Source organism: Tursiops truncatus, chromosome 4 (assembly GCF_011762595.2).
Source record: "Tursiops truncatus isolate mTurTru1 chromosome 4, mTurTru1.mat.Y, whole genome shotgun sequence".
NCBI classification, from domain to species: Eukaryota; Metazoa; Chordata; class Mammalia; order Artiodactyla; family Delphinidae; genus Tursiops; species Tursiops truncatus.
The window spans coordinates 11,292,276-11,313,809 of NC_047037.1; the positions used below are offsets into that span (position 1 = coordinate 11,292,276).

At 40.8% G+C, this 21,534-nt stretch overlaps 1 protein-coding gene across 1 annotated transcript in view; it reads left to right on the forward strand.

The window, feature by feature from the left end:
* LOC109549793 (collagen alpha-4(VI) chain-like) overlaps positions 1-21,534 on the forward strand; it is a 53,637-nt gene that overhangs the window by 8,188 nt on the left and 23,915 nt on the right. The window contains 7 exon segments of the mRNA XM_033856315.1: positions 419-481; positions 2,895-2,945; positions 16,120-16,155; positions 16,253-16,315; positions 17,625-17,687; positions 19,591-19,626; positions 20,764-20,800. Coding sequence (XP_033712206.1) covers positions 419-481; positions 2,895-2,945; positions 16,120-16,155; positions 16,253-16,315; positions 17,625-17,687; positions 19,591-19,626; positions 20,764-20,800 — 349 coding nt within the window.

Sequence of the window (21,534 nt, forward strand, 5' to 3'; positions counted from 1 at the left end):
ATTATCTTGTAGCTGGATAGATGTATACAGAGAAGGAAAGATATTTAGACAGACATATAGAAAGATGGATGGTTAGATGGACACATATATTAGTAGACAAAGATACATCAATAGATAGATAAACATATAGACTCAGCACAAATATAGTTTCATACACTTACACCTAGAAAAAGCCATAGTAATATAAAATTCTTTAACTCGTGCTGCATACCTGGTTTGTTAATTTTCAGTACCAAAATCTTCACTATATTTGTTAGTTACCTGTATTTAACAAAGTCTAGAGGAAGATATTGACCTTAGACTGTAGGATGATGCCAAGAGGACTTGAAAGGAGTATAAAACCTCTAAGGAAAATGACATAAAATTGCATGAACTCATAGCAGAAAATTAATTTAATTTTTACTTTTTATTTTAAAAGGGAGAGCTTGGTGATGCAGGAGAAAGAGGACCGCCGGGTCTACAAGGACCAAGGGGGAAACTTGTAAGTCTAGTTTCTCTGTTTTGGACTCCTGATCAAATTTCTTGTTATTTGTTGTTGTTCCACACAAAATTCTAACATTCTTGATGAATATTTGGGGTCACAAATATGACATGATCATCAGTAGAGCTGTTGTGAATCTACATAGTTCAAAGACTCCCAAACTCCTTATATCAATAAAGAATCCAAAGGTGTCTCAGGATTTATTTTGCCTTCTGACATGTTGTTGAAGAGGGAAGTTCCAAAGAGACTCTTCTGTTTGACAAAGATATTTTACAAGCATTTGAGTCTTTAGGAATACAGAGATGTTCAATGACACTTTTTTTTTCCCAAAAAAACAAGTAAGACAGCCAATCAGAGTTGCAAACATTTAAGGGTCTGTGTTTGATTATTCAGAGCACAACAATAATCTTTGGAGACCAGGGATGATCTGCAGGGCTGTGCATTTTTACCTTAGTCATCACTCTGAACATGAGAGCAAGTTAGTTATTTCATGACTATTTTCAATTCATTACCTCACTGGAATTAGCTTTATAATACAGAGTAATGCTGTCTTTCCAACTCATGTTTCTGAGATTTCTTTCATCAACAGCAGGAAGGACCTGCAGCTGTTTTGCACTCCGCACTGAACTTGCAGTTATTAGCAAGGAGAGGAAACAAAAACAGGACTAAGAAGCTTAAATGTGGAAAGGAAAAAAAATAGGATTACTATCAAATGCATCTACACTCAAATCAGATGATGAAGTTAACACTGTTTAGCTTTAAAATATCTTGACTTAAAATAACACAAAGCTTGTGCCTGCTGACCTCTCTCTGGGACAGAAAAAGCTGGGGAGCAATGCCTTTCTTGAAGGTATCACATCAGAGGGGGAATCTCCAAAATATACAGTTTGGGCCTCTGGAGTTGAAGATGCTGGAGGCCCTGCATGTCCTTAAGCAGAGAGAAGCTGGTGTAACAGCAATTGAACCTCATTTGCATCCTTTTTCCCCCTTAGTAATTTATTTCTGGCAATTTTTTTTTACCTTCCTTTTTATTTTCTAATATTTCAAACTTTCCTCCTTAGGTCATAGCCATGATTCTTGTGGCTTAAAATTAAAAAAAAAAAAAAAACTTTTCCTCAGCTGATCTACTTGATTTAGGCACAGTCTTTGTCCATTCAGCAAAGAACAACTAAAAGGTTCTGAATTCACCCTTTATTACAGGATGCTCACTGTCTACATGTACAGATGCTAAGATCCCAGTAGCATCATCCACGTTTTCATAGCGACCATCATCATCAACACCATGTCAAATTCCACCACCACCACCTCCAACAACATCACCATCACCATGACCACTACTACCATGAATCACCACCCCTCTACCACTACCGTCACCACCACCATTACACTCCTCTGCCAACATCACCAATACTCCAGCCACCACCAGCAGCAGAATAATGGCCACTTATCAAGTATTTTCTCTGTGCCTGGCATCATGCTAAGTGCTTTCCATGCACAATTCCACTTAATCTTTCCAAAAACCATGCTTTGTAGATGATATTATTATCCCCATTTAAAAGATGAGGAGGCTGAATCTTATAGAGGCTGAGTAACTTGGCCAAGGTCACTCATAGAACCAGTGGAAGTGGCATAAAAATTCAAGTCTGTCTGGGTTTATATCATATGCACGACATTGTCTCTATCCCAGTCTTTCCCCCCACCCCCCAGATTTCTCTTTATCCTTAGAGATTTAGCAATTCTGGAACTTCTTCCATTGTTATTTTATCCTACAAAGAAAGCAAGGTTAGCCCAGGGGGAACTTTGTACAGTGACTTGGCTTCCTACAACCAAGGTAGCATCTTGCTGAGGTCAGAATCTTGCTGAAAAGAGGGTTAAAAATTAACACACACACACACACACACACACACACACACACACACACACACAAACTTATCTCATAGTCTTATAAAGTTTTATCTCATAGTCTTTTAAAATTTTAAACCCTTATCCGCTCCTTAGCCTATGAAGGTAGTCTAGTGTTTATCCTGTAAAGGTAGGGTAAACCTCCACCAAGCCCCTGCAACCCTCCACCAAGCTCCTTCTGCTTTCTCTACCTCCTTGCACCTGCTGATTTGTCCAAGAGTTTGGATAATATTTTTTTTTTTTTTTTGCGGTATGCGGGCGTCTCACTGTTGTGGCCTCTTCCGTTGTGGAGCACAGGCTCCGGACGCACAGGCTCAGCGGCCATGGCTCACGGGCCCAGCCGCTCTGCGGCATGTGGGATCTTCCCGGACCGGGGCATGAACCTGCGTCCCCTGAATCGGCAGGCGGACTCTCAACCACTGCGCCACCAGGCAAGCCCTAGTTTGGATAATATTATTGACCGAGTGTTGATGTGGATGACTCTACAATTCATTGTGTATCATTTTCTTAGGGTCTTTCTAGTCCAGATGGATATGGACGTCCAGGAAGAAAAGGAACAAAGGTGAGGGTTACCTTACAGATTTTTCTCAACTAAAGACTGTAGTTTTTATTTTATTTCACTAGAATAAGTGTTATTACCCAAGTGGTATGCCAGGAATGATTTCTACATGTTGTTTATGACATATTGTAGCTACCAGAGTTCCAGCTTTAAAAAATAAAAGCTGGGTTTGTTACTCCCTTATTGAAAAACCAAATTCCTTACCTCATCATCCACCTGTGCCAGATGGCCCCACCCCAGCTCTAGGCATGCCAGACCCTGTCCCAACTCCTTGCCTTTGCGAACGCTCTTGCCTCTATTTGGGATGTTCTTCCCCATCTCCCTCTTTTGGACGATTTTTACTCCTTTTCTTAAACCAAGTCAAATATCAGCTTCTCCTTGTGGATGCCCTATTGGGCTTCCCCAGACAGAAATTGTTGTGCTATGCTCTGTGTTCCTAAAGCCCATTGTTCATATTTCTACAGTAGCCTTTCCCATCTAGGTTGTATTATAATTTATCCCTGTGTCTACTTCCAGTTTGTGAACTTGACAGCAGGCTTGCATATTATTCATTTAAATATTTCTTAAGTATTTAATTAATTAATTTATTTAAATTAATTTATTTTTAAAAATTGCCATTGTGTTAGTTTCAGGTATATAGCAAAATGAGATATATATATAAATCTTTTTCAGATTCTTTTCCATTATAGGTTATTACAAGTTTTGGAGTACAGTACACTGTGCTATACAGTAGGTCTTTTTTAGTTATCTATTTTATATAAAGTAGTGTGCATAGGTTACTCCCAAACTCCTAATTTATCCCTCCCAAACTTTCCCTTTTGGTAAGTTTGTTTTCTATGTCTGTGAGTCTATTTCTGTAAATAAGTTAATTTGTATCAGTTTTCTAGACATTTTATTCATTTTTGTATTGCTGGAATAAAACCTGGCAGAGAGTAGGTGTTCAATAAGTATATTTGAATATTTCCATTCCTATAAGAAGCTGGTATTTTAACATGTAGTTCATGGGTCACTGACAGAGGTTCTGAAGCATGGAAGCCACGTGAAGCTCGCTGAATGAATCAAATGTCATTAGCTACAGTTATTCTTCAGTCTACAAGTTACATTTATTGCCTCACAAACTAGGAGATCACTGGAATGTGTAGTGATGCTCAGCTACTGAACAGGACTCTGGGCTGACTTGTCTCAATTCTCTTGTTTCCCTTATGGCTGCAGGATGGCACCACTGTCATTTTATCAAGCAGGAAAGGACCCCAAACACAGTAAGCTCTTGGTAAATATCTGTGGAATGATGGGACAATGGGGTGATCATCTAGATCAGTGATCATCTAGCTTAGCCTTGTCTATTTACAGATAAGAACATGGAGACTCAGAGAAGTGAAGTAACCTGCCTATGGTCACACAGCTAGAGACAGAGCTGAGTGTAGAATCTAGCCACTGGAGCCCCATCCTGGCAAATTAAGTCTTTCTTCTTTAGGAGAGAGTTTGCATGGCAGGGAATTCTGGGTAGAATTCAAACGGGCACATTTTGAGCCACATACCAGCTGTGAGCTAAGCACAAGGGCAGTCTGTGCTCACTGTGATAGAGTTAACACTGTGGAACACAGAGAGTCAGTCTACATTTGCATGATTTTTTTCCTGGCAACACATCATGGTCTCCCTCATGGCCCTACTGCTGCTTAGCCGACAACGTTTTCCTAGTCAGTTCACTCTTCTTCCCTCCAAGTTGACTATTTTATACCCTCTCCTCTCCCCTCAAACCTCCAAGACTTGCTTTCTCTTCTACATTTTCAGCAGACGACTGTGCTTCCTATTTCATTAATTAAATAGAATCATTGAGAAGAAAACTGCTACATACATCCACCACAATGGAGGCCACCTGCTTGCCTCTGTGATTACATGTCCTGCCTTCCTTCCACTGCACTGGATGAGAGTCAGTGCCCTTATGTGTCTGTATGCCTCATCTCTCCTCTTGTGGACTGGATTCCATTCTCTTTTTGCTTCCTTAAAGCTCTAGCTCTTGCAAGGGTCGCCTTTTTCTTCTGTATCATCAAATTTTCTTCCCTCACCATAGACCATTCCCAGCAGTATACAAAGAGGTGGGAATATCTTCCATCTGAAAACAAAACAAAACACCCCTCATTTAATTACATACTCCCATCACCCCATTTCTCTCTGATAAAACTCTTTGAAGGAGTAGACTGTACCAGTGGTTCTCAATAAGGGATGATTTTACCCTCCAGGGGACATTTGGCAGTATCTAGAGATGTGCTGTTTGTCACAACTGGGGCAAGAGGAGAGAGACCTTCAAGATGGCAGAAGAGTAAGACGTGGAGATCACCTTCCTCCCCACAAATACAACAGAAATACATATACATGTGGAACAACTCCTACAGAACACCTACTGAATGCTGGCAGAAGACCTGAGACTTCCCAAAAGGCAATAAACTCCCCACGTACCTGGGTAGGGCAAAAGAAAAAAGAAAAAATAGAGACAAAAGGATAGGGATGGGACCTACACCTCCGGGAGGGAGCTGTGAAGGAGGAAATGTTTCCACACACTAAGATGCCCTTTCACTGGCAGAGACGGGGGGTGGCGAGGGGAAGCTTTGGAGCCACAGAAGAGAGCACAGCAACAGGGGTGCAGAGGGCAAAGCAGAGAGATTCCCGCACAGAGGATCGGTTCTGACCAGCACTCACCAACCTGAGAGGCTTGTCTGCTCACCCGTCGGGGCGGGCGGGGGCTGGGAGCTGAGGCTCGGGCTTGAGAGATCAGAACCGAGGGAGAGGACTGGGGTTGGCCGCGCGGACACACCCTGAAGGGGGCTAGTGCGCCACAGCAAGCTGGGAGGGAGTCCGGAAAAAAGTCTGGAACTGCTGAAGAGGCAAGAGACCATTGTTTCAGGGTGAATGAGGAGAGGGGATTCAGAGAACCACCTAAACAAGCTCCACAGACAGGGGTGAGCCGCAGCTATCAGCGTGGACCACAGAGACGGGCATGAAACGCTAAGGTCAAGAAGCCTGTGTGCAAGCACAGGTCACTATCCACACCTCCTCTCCCAGCAACCTGTGCAGCCCGCCACTGCCAGGGTCCCGAGATCCAGGGACAACTTCCCCAAGAGAACACATGGTGTGCCTCAGGCTGTTGCAACCTCACGCCGGCCTCTGCCACTGCAGGCTCCCCCCGCATTCCGTACCCCTCCCTCCCCCTGACCTGAGAGAGCCAGAGCCCCCTAATCAGCTGCTCCTTTAACCCCTTACTGTCTGAGCGAAGAACAGACGCCCTCAGGCAACCTAAACAAAGAGGCAGAGACAAATCCAAAGCTGAACCCCAGGATCTGTGGGAACAAAGAAGAGAAAGAGAAATCTCTCCCAGCAGCCTCAGAAGCAGTGGATTAAATCTCCACAATCAACTTAATGTACCCTGCATCTGTAGAATACCTGAAGAGACAACGAATCATCCCAAACTTGAGGCGGTGGACTTTGGGAGCAACAATATATTTTTTCTATTTCTCTTTTTGTGAGTGTGTACGTGTATGCTTCTTTGTGTGGTTTTGTCTGTACAGCTTTTTTTTACCATTTGTCCTAGGGTTCTGCCTGTCCGTTTTTTTTTTTAGTATATTTTTTAGCACTTATCATTGGTGGATTTATATTTTGGTTTGGTTGCTCTCTTCTTTCTTTCTTTTTTATTACTTTTTAAGTTTTTTATTTTTAAAAATTATTTTTTATTTGAATACCCTTTTTATTTTATTTTATTTTATTTTTCTGTGACTTTCTTTTTTCCTCCCTTTTCTTCTGAGCTGTGTGGCTCACAGGGTCTTGGGGTTCCAGCTGGCTGTCAGGCCTGTGCCTCTGAGGTGGAAGAGCTGAGTAAAGGGTATTGGTCCACCAGAGACCTCCAGGCTCCACATAATATCAAATGGTGAAAGTTCTCCCAAAGATCTCCATCTCAATGCTAAGACCCAGCTCCACTCAAAAACCAGCAAGCTACAGTGCTGGACACCCTATGCCAAACAACGAGGAAGACAGGAACACAACCACAACGATTAGCAGAGAGGATGCCTAAAATCATACTAAGGTCACAGACACCCCAAAACACACCACAGGATGTGGTCCTGCCTACCAGAAAGACAAGATCCAGCCTCATCCACCAGAACACAGGCACCAGTCCCCTCCACCAGGAAGACAACACAACCCACTGCAACAACCTTACCCACTGGAGGCAATCCAAAAGCAATGGGAACTATGAACCTGCAGCCTGAGAAAAGGAGACCACAAACACAGTAAGTTAAGCAAAATGAGAAGACCGGGAAACACACAGCGAATGAAGGAGCAAGGTAAAAACACACTAGGTCAAGCAAATGAAGAGGAAATAGGCAGTCTACCTGAAAAACAATTCAGAGTAATGATAGTAAAGGTGATCCAAATTCTAAGAATGGAGAAAATACAAGATATGTTTAACAAGGAACTAGAAGAAATAAAGAACAAACAAACAATGATGAACAACAAAATAAATGAAATTTAAAATTCTCTAGAAGGAATCAATAGCAGAATATCTGAGTCAGAAGAACGGATAAGTGATCTGGAAGATAAAATATGGAAATAATGATCACAGAGCAGAATAAAGAAGAAAGAATGAAAAGAATTGAGGACAGTCTTAGAGACCTCTGGGACAACATTAAACACACCAACATTGGAATTATAGGAGTCCCAAAAGAAGAAGAGAAAAAGAAAGGGACTGAGAAAATATTTTAAGAGATTATAGTGGGAAACTTCCCTAATATGGGAAAGGAAATAGTTAATCAAGTCCAGGAAGCACAGAGAGCCCCATACAGGATAAATCCAAGGAGACACACACCAAGACACATATTCATCAAACTATCAAAAATTAAATACAAAGAAAAAATATTAAAAGCATCAAGGGAAAAACAACAAATAACATACAAGGGAATCCCCATAAGGTTAACAGCTGATCGTTCAGCAGAAACTCTGCAAGGCAGAAGGGACTGGCAGGACATATTTAAAGTGATGAAAGGGAAAAACTTACAATGAAGATTACTCTACACAGCAAGGCACTCATTCAGATTCGGTGGAGAAATTAAAACCTTAACAGAAAAGCAAAAGCTAAGAGAATTCAGAACCATCAAACCAGCTTTACAACAAATGCTAAAGGAACTTCTCTAGGCAGGAAACACAAGAGAAGGAAAACACCTACAATAACAAACACAAAACAATTAAGAAAATGGTAATAGGAACATACATATCGATAATTACCTTAAATATAAATGGATTAATGCTCCAACCAAAAGACATACACTGGCTGAATGGATACAATAACAAGACCCCTATATATGCTGTCTACAAGAGATCCACTTCAGACCTACAGACATGTACACACTGCAAGTGAGCGGATGGAAAAAGATATTCCATACAAATGTAAATCAGAAGAAAGCTGGAGTAGCTATTCTCATATCAAACAAAATAGATTTTAAAATAAAGACTATTACCAGAGACAAAGAAGGACACTACATAATGATCAAGGGATCAATGCAAGAAGAAGATCTAACAATTGTAAATATTTATGCACCCAACATAGGAACACCTCAATACATAAGGCAAATGCTAACAGCCATAAAAGGGGAAATCGACAGTAACATAATCATAGTAGGGGACTTTAACAACCCACTTTCACCAACGGACAGATTGTCCAAATTGAAAATAAATAAGAAACACAAGCTTTAAATGATATGTTAAATAAGATGGACTTAATTGATATTTATAGGACATTCCATCTCCAAACAACAGAATACACTTTCTTTTCAAGTGCTCATGGAACATTCTCCAGGACAGATCATATCTTGTGTCACAAATCAAACCCTGATAAATTTAAGAAAATTGAAATCATATCTAGGAGATTAGGAGACTAGATATGAATGCGAGGAGACTAGATATCAATTACAGGAAAAAATCTGTAAAAAATACAAACACATGGAGACTAAACAATATGCTCCTAAATAACGAAGAGATCACTGAAGAAATCAAAGTGGAAATAAAAAAATACCTAGAAACAAATGACACTGAAAACACGACCACCCAAAACCTATGGGATGCAGCAAAAGCAGTTCTAAGAGGGAAGTATATAGCAATACAATCCTACCTCAAGAAACAAGAAACATCTAAAATAAACAACCTAACCTTACCTAAAGCAATTAGAGAAAGAAGGACAAAAAACCCCCAAAGTTAGCAGAAGGAAAGAAATCATAAAGATCAAAGCAGAAATAAATGAAAAAGAAATGAAGGAAACAATAGCAAAAATCAATAAAACTAAAAGCTGATTCTTTGAGAGAGAAATAAAATTGACAAACCGTTAGCCAGACTCAACAAGAAAAAAAGAGACAAGACTCAAATCAATAGAATTAGAAATGAAAAAAGAAGTAACAATGGACCTGCAGAAATCCAAAGGATCATGAAGATTACTACAAGCAACTCTATGCCAATAAAGTGGATGCCCTGAAAGAAATGGACAAATGCTTAGAAAAGCACAACCTTCCCAGACTGAACCAGGAAGAAATAGAAAATATAAACAGACAAATCACAAGCACTGAAATTTAAACTGTGATTAAAAATCTTCCAACAAACAACAGCCCAGGACCAGATGGCTTCACAGGCAAATTCTATCAATATTTAGAGAGAGCTAAGACCTATCCTTCTCAAATTCTTCCAAAATAGAGCAGAGGGAGGAACACTCTCAAACTCATTCTACGAGGCCACCATCACCCTAATAACAAAACCACACAAAGATGTCACAAAGAAAAAAAACTACAGGCCAATATCACTGATGAACATAGATGCAAAAATCCTTCAACAAAATACCAGCAAATAGAATCCAACAGCACATTAAAAGGATCATGCACCACGATCAAGTGGGATTTATCCCAGGAATGCAAGGATTCTTCAATATATGCAAATCAATCAATGTGATACACCGTATTAACAATTTGAAGTATAAAAACCATGTGATCATCTCAATAGATGCAGAAACAGATTTTCTCAAAATTTAAACACACTTATGATAAAAACCCTCTAGAAAATATGCATAGAGGGAACTTGCCTCAACATGATAAAGGTCTTATATGGCAAACCCACAGCCAACATGGTTCTCAATGGTGAAAAAGTGAAAACATTTCTTCTAAGATCAGGAACAAGACAAGGTTGTCCTCTCACCATTATTATTCAATGTAGTTATGGAAGTTTTAGCCACAGCAATCAGAGAAGAAAGGGAAATAAAAGGAATCCAAATCGGAAAAGAAGAAGTAAAGCTGTTACTCTTTGCAGATGACATACTATACATAGCAAATCCTCAAGACTCTACCAGAAAACTACTAGATCTAATCAATGAATTTGGTAATGTAGCAGGACACAAAATTAATGCACAGAAATCTCTTGCATTCGTATACATTAATGCTGAAAAATCTGAAAGAGAAATTAAGGAAACACTCCCATTTACCATTGCAAAAAAAAGAATAAAATACCTAGGAATAAACCTACCTAGGAGACAAAAGACCTGTATGCAGAAAACTATAAGACACTGATGAAAGAAATTAAAGATGATACAAACAGATGGAGAGATATACCATGTTCTTGGATTGGAAGAATCAACATTGTGAAAATGACTATACTACCAAAAGCAATCTACAGATTCAGTGCAATCCCTATCAAAGTACCAATGGCATTTTTCACAGAATTAGAACAAAAAATTTCACAATTTGTACGGAAACACAAAAGACCCCAAATAGCCAAAGCAACCTTGAGAAAGAAAAATGGAGCTGAAGGAATCAAGCTCCCTATCTTCAGACTCTACTGCAAAGCTACATAAACAAGACAGTATGGTACTGGCACAAAAGCAGAAATATAGATCAGTGGAGCAGGATAGAAAGCCCAGAGATAAACCCATGCACATATGGTCACATTATTGATAAAGGAGGTAAGAATATACAATGGAGAAAAGATAGCCTCTTAAATAAGTGGTGCTGGGAAAACTGGACAGCTACATGTAAAAGAATAAAATTGGAACACTCCCAAACACCATACACAAACTCAAAATGGATTAAAGACCTAAATGTAAAGCTGGACACTGTAAAACTCTTAGAGGAGATGATAGGCAGAACACTCTATGACATAAATCACAGAAAGCTCCTTTTTGACCTACCTCCTAGAGAAATGGAAATAATAACAAAAATAAACAAATGGGACCTAATGAAACTTAAAAGCTTTTGCACAGCAAAGGAAACCATAAACAAGATGAAAAGACAGCCCTCAGAATGGTAGAAAATATTTGCAAATGAAGCAACTGACAAATAATTAATTTCCAAAATTTACAAGCAGCTCATGCAGCTCAATATCAAAAAAACAGACCACCCAGTGCAAAAATGGGCAGAAGACATAAATAGACATTTCTACTAAGAAGATATACAGATTGCCAACAAACATGAAAGAATGCTCAACATCGCTAATCATTAGAGAAATGCAAATCAAAAGTGCATTGAGGTCAATGCACCAGTGACCTCACTGGTGAGGTCAACTCACACCAGTCAGAATGGCCATGATAAAACATCTAAAAACCATAAATGCTGAAGAGGGTGTGGGGAAAATGGAACGCTCTTGCACTGTTGGTGGGAATGTAAATTGATAGAGCCACTATGGAGAACATTATGGAGGTTCCTTAAAAAATTAAAAATAGAACTACCATATGACCCAGCAATCTGACTCCTGGGCATATATCCTGAGAAAACCATAATTCAAAGAAAGTCATGTACCACAATGTTCATTGCAGCTCTATTTACAATAGCCAGGACATGGAAGCAACCTAAGTGTCCATCGACAGATTATGGATAAAGAACATGTGGCACTTATATAGAATGGAATATTACTCAGCCATAGAAAGAAGTGAAATTGAGCTATTTGTAGTGTGGTGGATGGACTTAGAGTCTGTCATACAGAGTGAAGTAAGTCAGAAAGAGGAAAACAAATACCATATGCTAACATATATATATGGAATCTAAAAAAAAAAAAGTTATGAAGAACCTAGGGGCAGGACAGGAATAGAGATGCAGATGTCGAGCATGGACTTGAGGACAGGGGGAGGGGGAAGGTAAACTGAGATGAAGTGAGAGAGTGACATGGACTTATATATACTGCCAAATGTAAAATAGATAGCTAGTGGGAAGCAGCCCCATAGCACAGGGAGATCAGCTCGGTGCTTGTGACCACCTAGAGGGGTGGGATGAGGAGGATGGCAGGGAGATGCAACAGGGAGGAGATATGGGGATATATGTATATGTGTAGCTGATTCACTTTGTTATAAAGGAGAAATTAACACACCATTGTAAAGCAATTATACTCCAATAAAGTTGTAAAAAAAAAAAAAAGAACTGTGGCAAGAGATGCTACTGGCATCTAGTATGTATATGGTAGCTCTATTTTTAGTTTTTTAAGGAACCTCCATACTGTCCTCCGTAGTGGCTGTAGCAATTTACATTCCCACCAACAGTGTAGGTGGGTTCCCTTTTCTCCGTAGCCTCTCCAGCATTTATTGTTTGTAGATTTTTGATGATGGCCATTCTGACTGGTGTGAGGTGATATCTCATTGTAGTTTTGATTTGTATTTTTCTAAAAATTAGTGGTGTTGAGCATCTTTTCATGTGCCTCTTGGCCATCTGTATGTCATGGATGGACCTGGAGATTATCATACTAAGTGAAGTAAGTAAGACAGAGAAAGACAAATATCATTTATTGCTTATATGAAGAATCAAAAAAATGATACAGGGCTTCCCTGGTGGCGCAATGGTTGAGAGTCCGCCTGCCGATGCAGGGGACATGGGTTCGTGCCCCGGTGTGGGAAGATCCCACATGCCGTGGAGCGGCTGGGCCCGTGAGCCATGGCCGCTGAGCCTGCACGTCCGGAGCCTGTGCTCCGCAACGGGAGAGGCCACAACAGTGAGAGGCCCGCGAACCGAAAAAAAAAAAAAAGATACAAATGAACTTATTTACAAAACAGAAACATACTCAGACTTAGAGAAGAAACTTATGTTTCCTGGTGTGGAGGGCGGGAAAGGGGGGGAGGGATTGATTGGGAAGTTGGGATTGACATGTACACCCTACAATATTTAAAATAGGTAACCAACAAGGACCTACTGTATAGCACAGGGAACTCTGCTCAATATTCTGTAATAACCTAAATGGACAAATAATTTGAAAAAGAATACATACATGTATATATATAAATGAATCACTTTGCTGTACACCTGAAACGAACACAACACTGCTAATCAACTATGCTCCAATATAAAATAAAAATTAGAAGAAAAAAACCCAGGGGCTTCCCTGGTGGCACAGTGGTTAAGAATCTGTGTGCCAAGGCAGGGTACAGGGGTTCGAGCTTTGGTCTGGGAAGACCCCACATGCCACATAGCAACTAAGCCCGTGCACCACAACTACTAAGCCTGCGCTCTAGAGCCCATGAGCCACAACTACTGAGCCCTCGTGCCACAGCTACTGAAGCCCGTGCACCTAGATAGAGCCCATGCTCCACAACAAGAGAAGCCAACGCAATGGGAAGCCCGTGCACCACAACGAAGAGTAGCCCCCGCTCACTGCAACTAGAGAAAGCCCGTGTGCAGCAATGAAGACACAACACAGCTGAAAATAAATAAATAAAAACATACAATAAATTAGATCAAAATATTTTTTAAAAAAACAAAAAACAGAAAAACCCATTGTGCTAAGTCCAGTGGTCAGTTCTCTGCCCTCATTGTGTTCCGTGTCTCAGCAGCATTTGACAGAGATGATAATGGGCTTGTTGTTTAAACCTTTGCTCACTCAACTTCCAGCACATACCACTTCCCTGGTTTTCCCTGGCTGCTCTTGGATGGATCTTCTGAATGTTCTTGAGCTCTAAATGTTGAGGACTCAAGACTCTATCCTCATATTTCTCTCCCTCATTACTCACTCCTCAGGTGACCTTATCCAGTCTCATGGCATCAAGTGCCATCTGTCCTCTGATCTCAGTTTACTTCTCTAGCTTGGACCAATCTCTTAAGCTCCAAATATGTTTCTACTTGCTTATCTCATAGGCACCTGAAAGTTGGCATGTCCCCAAGCAACTTTTTTCTTCTTCTTTTGTTTTCTAATCTTTTATTATGGAAAAATTCAAACATATATACAAGTGGAGAGACTAATATGATACCTCCTCCTGTGTACATATCCTAGCTCAAACAATGAAAAACGCTTGGCCAATTTAGTTTTGTTTTATTTATAGTCCCACTCACGTTTTCCCACTCCCTCCACAAATTATTTTGAAGCAAATGCCAGATATCATATATTTCATGCATAAATATTTCAGCTTGCATCTCTAAAAGATTCTTTTTTTTTGGCGGTACGCGGGCCTCTCACTGTTGCGGCCTCTCCTGCTGCGGAGCACAGGCTCCGGACGCGCAGGCTCAGCGGCCATGGCTCACGGGCCCAGCCGCTCCGCGGCATATAGGATCTTCCCAGACCGGGGCACGAACCCGTGTCCCCTGCATCGGCAGGCGGGCTCTCAACCACTGCGCCACCGGGGAAGCCCTTAAAATATTTTTTTTTTCTTTTTTGCGGTATGCGGGCCTCTCACTGTTGTGGTCTCTTCCGTTGTGGAGCGCAGGCTCCGGACGCACAGGCTCAGCGGCATGGCTCACGGGCCCAGCCGCTCCGCGGCATGTGGGATCTTCCCGGACAGGGGCACGAACCCGTGTCCCCTGCACTGGCAGACGGACTCTCAACCACTGCGCCACCGGGGAAGCCCCTCTAAAAGATTCTTTAAAAATATAACCACAATACCATCATCACACCTAAGAATGAGCAATGATCCTTTAATATCATCAAACATCCAGTCAGCCCAAACTGATTCACCTGCCCTTCCTCCTGCCTTCCCCATTTTGGGAATCGGAGACTCCATCCCACCAGTTACTTAAAACAGATGCTTGTTTCATCTTTAATAAGTCTCTTTCTCTCACCCCTTACATTTAATCCATCAACACTTAAGGGTGAGTCTATCTTCAGAATATATCCAGCATGTCATTCTGTCTCACCACCACCACTGCTGCACTCTGGGCAAGCCAACATGATTTAGCACCTGGATTAGTGTCAGAGCCACCTAACTGTTCCCCCTGCTTCTGTCCTTCTAGTTAGGTTTCTTTGAAGGAACCAGAGCCATCTTGTAAATACAGAGGCAGGTCATGTCACTTCTTTACTCAAAACCCAGCCATGGCTCCCGATGGCATTCAGAGTTAACCCCACTGTTATGTGGCCCACAAGATTTTACATAATCTGCCCCTCTCCATCCCATTATTCTGCTTCATTGTTGGTCAAACACAGCACACATTCATACCCTTGTTTATGGTTTTCACATACTCTTTCCTCTGCCTGGGATGCTCTACTTCCACACATCTGCTTGCCTTGCTTCCTGAATTCATGCTGGTCTTTACCCAAATGCTACCTTTACAAAACGGTTTTGCCTGACCCCCTTATATAAAATAGCTAACCCCTCACCCTTACATTCTTTATTTCTTAATCCTTTTTCTGGCATAGCATTGATCTCACCCTGGCAGGTTTTACGTCTCTTTCTCACTAGCAGGTAAGTTCCTTGATGGCAGGGTCTTTGTTCTGTTCACCATGGAATTCCCAACACCTAGAGACATGCCTGGCACACAGTAGGTGCTAAATAAATACTTCTTGAATGAATACTTGCTTGGTAGTATGTCTTTGGTCTGGCAATGATCATCTGCTTCCCAGCAGTCAATTTGGTGGCCCTTCCCTTGGTTTCAATTGGATCATATCTCTGGTTATTTAAACTGATAGATAAATAAAAATGTACAAGAAGAAAGTTTTATTACACAATATATCAAGAAAGGAGGAAGAATTTGTAAAAATCACTTGCATGTTGCTTTGCATTGAATTATAGAAATAAAATACGGCTACTTGGGAGTAGCTTAAGATAACAGCCTTTGCGATAGTTATTTTTTCTGGCACCTGTTTTGAGTTTGTTTTCTCAAAATTATAGTATCTTCTTTTTCCCCCAAGGAATGCCAAAGAAAGACTTAATCACATGACACTAAACAAGACCTTATCTCATTTCTGACACTAGAGGGAACCCAGATTTCCTGGCTACCCTGGTACACAAGTAATCTTTTGGGGCCTGACATCTGGTATGCAGCATGTGTCATTTATTTGTACTTATTTTTCTTTATACTCATGGTTCTACTTTTGATTCTATTAAGGGAGAAGATGGTGACCTGGGCCACCAAGGAGAGAAGGGGGCAAAGGGAATCAGAGGGAAGAGGGTAAGAACCAAAGGAATTTCCCCAGATCTATAGAGGCCCATATCATGACAGTCTACTCAAAGGACTATACTTCCACTGGGTTAATGGACTTCTTAGCAGGAAGCCCATGTCCTCGTCAGAATATTCTACACCTTCCTGGTCACTCCCCACTTAGTCCCATTATCATTTATCTTCTGAATGCAAATGCAGCTCACCAAACCATAACAACAGAAAATTCAAGTTGGGAGTTTCAGTTATGTAGTATCAACCTTTCAAAGAACAAGTTTGGAGACACCTCTGTCTTTGGTAAATCTAGACATCATTTGAAAAAATATTGGTTTAGCTGCAGGGCAAATATTACTGTTTATTTAAGATTCTTCCAAGCCTTTACTTTCTCTTAGCTATTCTGAGACTAAACTCTCAAGAATGTGGCTGCCATCCTGGTGGACTTGGAGTCATGTTTTTCTCTGTGCTTTATAGAGTCTACCAATAAAACCCATTCCTTCAGGTTCGGAAGATTCAGTATTGAAAAGCCACAATCACTACCATCTCTTTTTGGAAAGAGTAACCCTGTGGATACCTAACAACTTGGTAGTGTTTAGCTAATATACATTAGAGAGCAAGGCCTTCTGGGAAAAGAACATGGACTAGTGTTCAACGTAGGAGAGAGGAACAGAAAGAGAATGTATATTGTCTGGGCACCCAATAACTGGTATTTTCATAAACTGGCAAGGACATAAAGGAAAATTTGAACTATGCCTAACTTGGCTTGCTACTGGCTAATATTACCCTGCTCAGCTAAACTTCTCTCTCTTGTTTTAAAATTAAAAAAGATAAAGCATCAATTATACGCAGATAATGCTGTGTCAGTTCAAATCCCTGTCAGATAAGCAGTGAGTCCATGGTCAGCATAGACCTTTTCTGAGACACTGAAGACCAGAAGATAATAGGAACTTTTCCTTTCTCCTGATGCCTGGCCTTCAATACACATTTCCTGCATTCATTTAATTATATGACCTGGAGCCTCAGCTGAATATCGAGACATACTTTAAGGCTCTGTTTGGAAGTGTTTGTGTGAATTTACACATGTTGGCTGGGGTTAGGTATGTATGGGGGGGACTTAGATGGTTCCCACAAAGACCTCCCCATCCCCCCCACCACCCAGTCTCCATGTCTCACTCTACTGAAGACGGTTCATGAACTAACTGGTCCATAGCAGACTCATTAGACTCAGATATAATGACAACTTGGAATCTCAAGGTGGGTCTATTGGTTTTAATCAAGTCGTGTTCAAGGGGGAAGCTTATCCCTTTGGTTTGGTCATTTTTAGGGTAATGCTGGACTTCCTGGATTCGTTGGAACTCCAGGTGACCCAGGCCCTCCAGGACCAGTGGTAACATGGATTTCTCCTTTCTTTTATTTTCAACCTTTGTGTAAAATTGAATAAGGATTTGATGAGACATCTCTAAGAAGAAATAAACATTTAAAATGCACAGGATGAGCTAAATAGGGAATGTGCCAAATTTACTTTAGAGGGCATTAGCTTCAAGTTCTTACACAGTATAGTATTTATTAAATATAGATATTTTGACTTGAACATGGGAAAGATGTGGAGTGGCTGGAGATTCATGGATCTGTCTAAGTACATAAAACAATACACAAAGCTCACTGGAGAGTGCGTTTATCAGTGTAAACAAGATGAGCGGCAACATTTATGCAAAAACCAGAAAGAAATCCTAACAAAATATGACATTTATATAATCTTATCCTCACTGACAATGTTGCAAGCCCACAGATATTTGTAAAATTCCCTGGAAGGTCATTTGGTATGAAAGGAAAGACTAGAGGTGGTTGTCGTTTTGCCCTATGCCTGTCCTAAGAGACAAGGCCATCATCCGTGGAGGAAGGTACAGTGAGTTGGCTGCGGGTTGAACCAGGTAGTTTCACTGCAGTTTAGGGTTTGCTGGAGAGGTGCACAAGAATCTTAAAAGAAGAAGGACCACCATGCCCATTTTACAGATAAAGAAACAAAGGCTGAGGAGATTATAGTGAGCTGCAGGAAGTCACAAATGACTACCTCGTAGAGTACAAATAAGCACAAAGATCTCCAGACTCCCAGAGTGGCTGGAGTCAGGCGGATCTGTTGTGAAGGGCTCCAGGGAAGACTTGTGTAATGCTAGGGAATAGATAGGGTGGTGGTGGGTGGCCTGAGGAGAAGAGGTAGGGGAGGACAGGGGTCCACTTTAGAACTGCCTATAAGTGGTCCTGGGATCTTGAATGGCCTTTTCCTGAATTTGATCCTAAACTGTGGATTGGGGCTTCCCTGGTGGCGCAGTGGTTGAGAATCCGCCTGCCAATTCAGGGTACATGGATTCGAGCCCTGGTCCAGGAAGATCTCACATGCTGTGGAGCAACTAAGCCCGTGTGCCACAACTACTGAGCCTGCACTCTAGAGCTCACGAGCCACAACTACTGAAGCCTGTGCACCTAGAGTCTGTGCTCCACAACAAGAGAAGCCACCACAATGAGAAACCCCGGCACCACAGCGAAGAGTAGCCCCCTCTCGTTGCAACTAGAGAAAGCCTGTGTGCAGCAATGAAGACCCAATGCAGCCAAAAATAAAAAATAAATAAGATAAATAAATTTTTTTAAAAAGTTCACACACAACTATAAAAAAAATAAAAAGAATTCGCCTGCCAATGCAGGGGACACTGGTTTGAGTCCTGGTCCAGGAAGATCCCACATGCCGCAGAGCAACTAAGCCCATGTGCCACAACTACTGAGCTTGCACTCTAGAGCCTGCAAGCCACAACTACTGAAGTCCATGCACCTAGAGTCTGTGCTCCGCAACAAGAGAAGCCACTGCAATGAGAAGCCTGCGCAGTGCAATGAAGATTATCTCCCGCTCGCTGCAACTAGAGAAAGCCTGTGTGCAGCAACGAAGACCCAATACAGCCAAAAATAAAATAAAAAAATAAATTAATTTAAAAAACCCCCAAAAACCCCAAAAACAAAAAACCAAAAAAATCTGTGGCTTAGTCTCAAAATAACCTGGTCTCCTAAGAGTCTTTCTGTAGCATCTCCCTGGGCACCCTGGACTCTGGGGTCTGGGATACATCTCCTAGACACTCTGACCTCCTTCCTTAAGGAGTCAGACAGAACTTCAGGCCCAGGAGCAAGGCAGAAGGAGGTCTGTGTAGCGTGGTGAGCTTTCTCAAACTCTCTTGCCAACTCTTCAGAATAATGTGTTGGACTTCCAGAATCTTGCATTTGAAACCCATTTCTATTCTTTCCAGGGCATCAAGGGCCCCAAAGGTGTGATAGATATGATGGTAGGTGAAGATTTTTTTTTAATATTTTCAAGGATATCTTTTATTTCTTCAGACATACAAAATGTAGTTATTTTATATTTTCTATCTGATTATTCCAATATCTGAAATAGTTACAGAATTTGTTGTTTCTGCTGGTGTGAAGATTTTAATTGTAAATTTTAAAACACAAAACTTTCCACTTTCACAAAATAGAAATCTGTAAAGATTCTTTAGTTTCTCCTCTTGTAAGTTCTCTTAGTACTTTAAGTTTATAGACTTTACTCTGGTAGGTTGTAACCAAATCAAATAAAAGGAGTAGAATAATATTTTAAATATTTAAACAATATTTTAAATATTTTCAAGAGTAGAATAATATTTTAAATCTGGATATTTTTGAGAAATACCAGTTGGCATGAAAGGAAAGACTTTGAGGTTACTACCCCAGTGGGGGTGGGGGGGAAAGGCTTTTTGTAATGTTCAAAAATTGCTTGTAAAGTATTCATAAGCCAAAACATAGTATAATACAGGCCACTGTGTCTTATGGCACACCTGAAAATGATCTCAGTCTTATGATGATTTTTCGTCACCCAAGTACAAAAATACTATTGAGGGGAGGGGAGGGAAGGACGTGGGGCAACTGAGGAGCAGGAAGTGATGGGGTCAAGGGGAGAACAGAACAGAGAGGAAGGGATCAAAGGAATGAAACAATTCTAGGGGAGGTGTTGAGGGTAGAATATCTTGCCTGTCATTCTAAAGAAATGTTACAGAAATCGCTAAGGTAGAGATCCAAGAATTTTAGGCATTTTTCTTCCTTCTGTGTTGACATTCCTGGAATTAAACTTCTTCAAAATCAGATTTGATTCCATTCCTTTGTGAGGCAGATTTTTTTAAAAAAAGAAGGGCTCCCCTTATCTATCTATCTCTAATAGTATGGGCAGTATATTGTATATAAAATAGTTTAAAAATATCCACTGGATCCAGAAATATAACTTCTGGAAAGTTCCATCTGTTGTAACAACTTTGGGGTTTTCTGTTGTGGATTAAAAAGCTTCAGATAGGCTGGGATAACATCCATACGACATTTCTAAGTCATGACGGTGAGGAGGAATATGCTTCAAATTAAGTACTCTTTCCTTTCTTTCTCCATCTTTCTAACAGCCTTGTGAAATCATCAATTTTGGTCGCGAAAATTGCCGTAAGTTGTTGGGAAAGGCTAGAAAGGAGCCAGGGGTGTGAAGTGGGAATGGATCATGCACTGAGAACATAAGTCACCTGGGGTTGGGAGGTGCCATGGTCCATCATGGGAAGCTCTTATAATTTAACATATACGGCTCAGTCCCCACTTGGATAAGTAATCTTCCCCAACGTGGTCTCAGAAGTGAAGTGGATGATATGGAGAACAGTATGGAGGTTCCTCAAAAAACTAAAAACAGAGCTACCATACAATCCTGCAATCCCTCTCCTGGGCATACATCTGGAGAAAACCATAATTTAAAAAGATACATGCACCACAATGTTCATTGCAGCACTATTTACAATAGCCAAGACCTGGAAGCAAACTAAGTGTCCATCGACAGATGAATGGACAAAGATGTGGTACATATACACAATGGGATACTAGTCAGCCATTAAAAAAAAATGAAATAATGCCATTTGAAGCAACATGGATGGACCTAGAGATTATCATACTAAGTAAGTCAGATAGAGAAAGACAAATCTCATATGATATCACTTGTATGTGGAATCTAAAAAAAGTTACAAATGAACTCATTTACAAAATAGAAATAGACCCACAGACATAGAAGACAAACTTATGGTTACCAAAGGGGAAAGGGGGGAGGAACAAATTAGGAGTTTGGGATTAACATATACACACTACTATACATAAAATAGATAACCAACAAGGACCTACTGTATAGCACAGGGAAC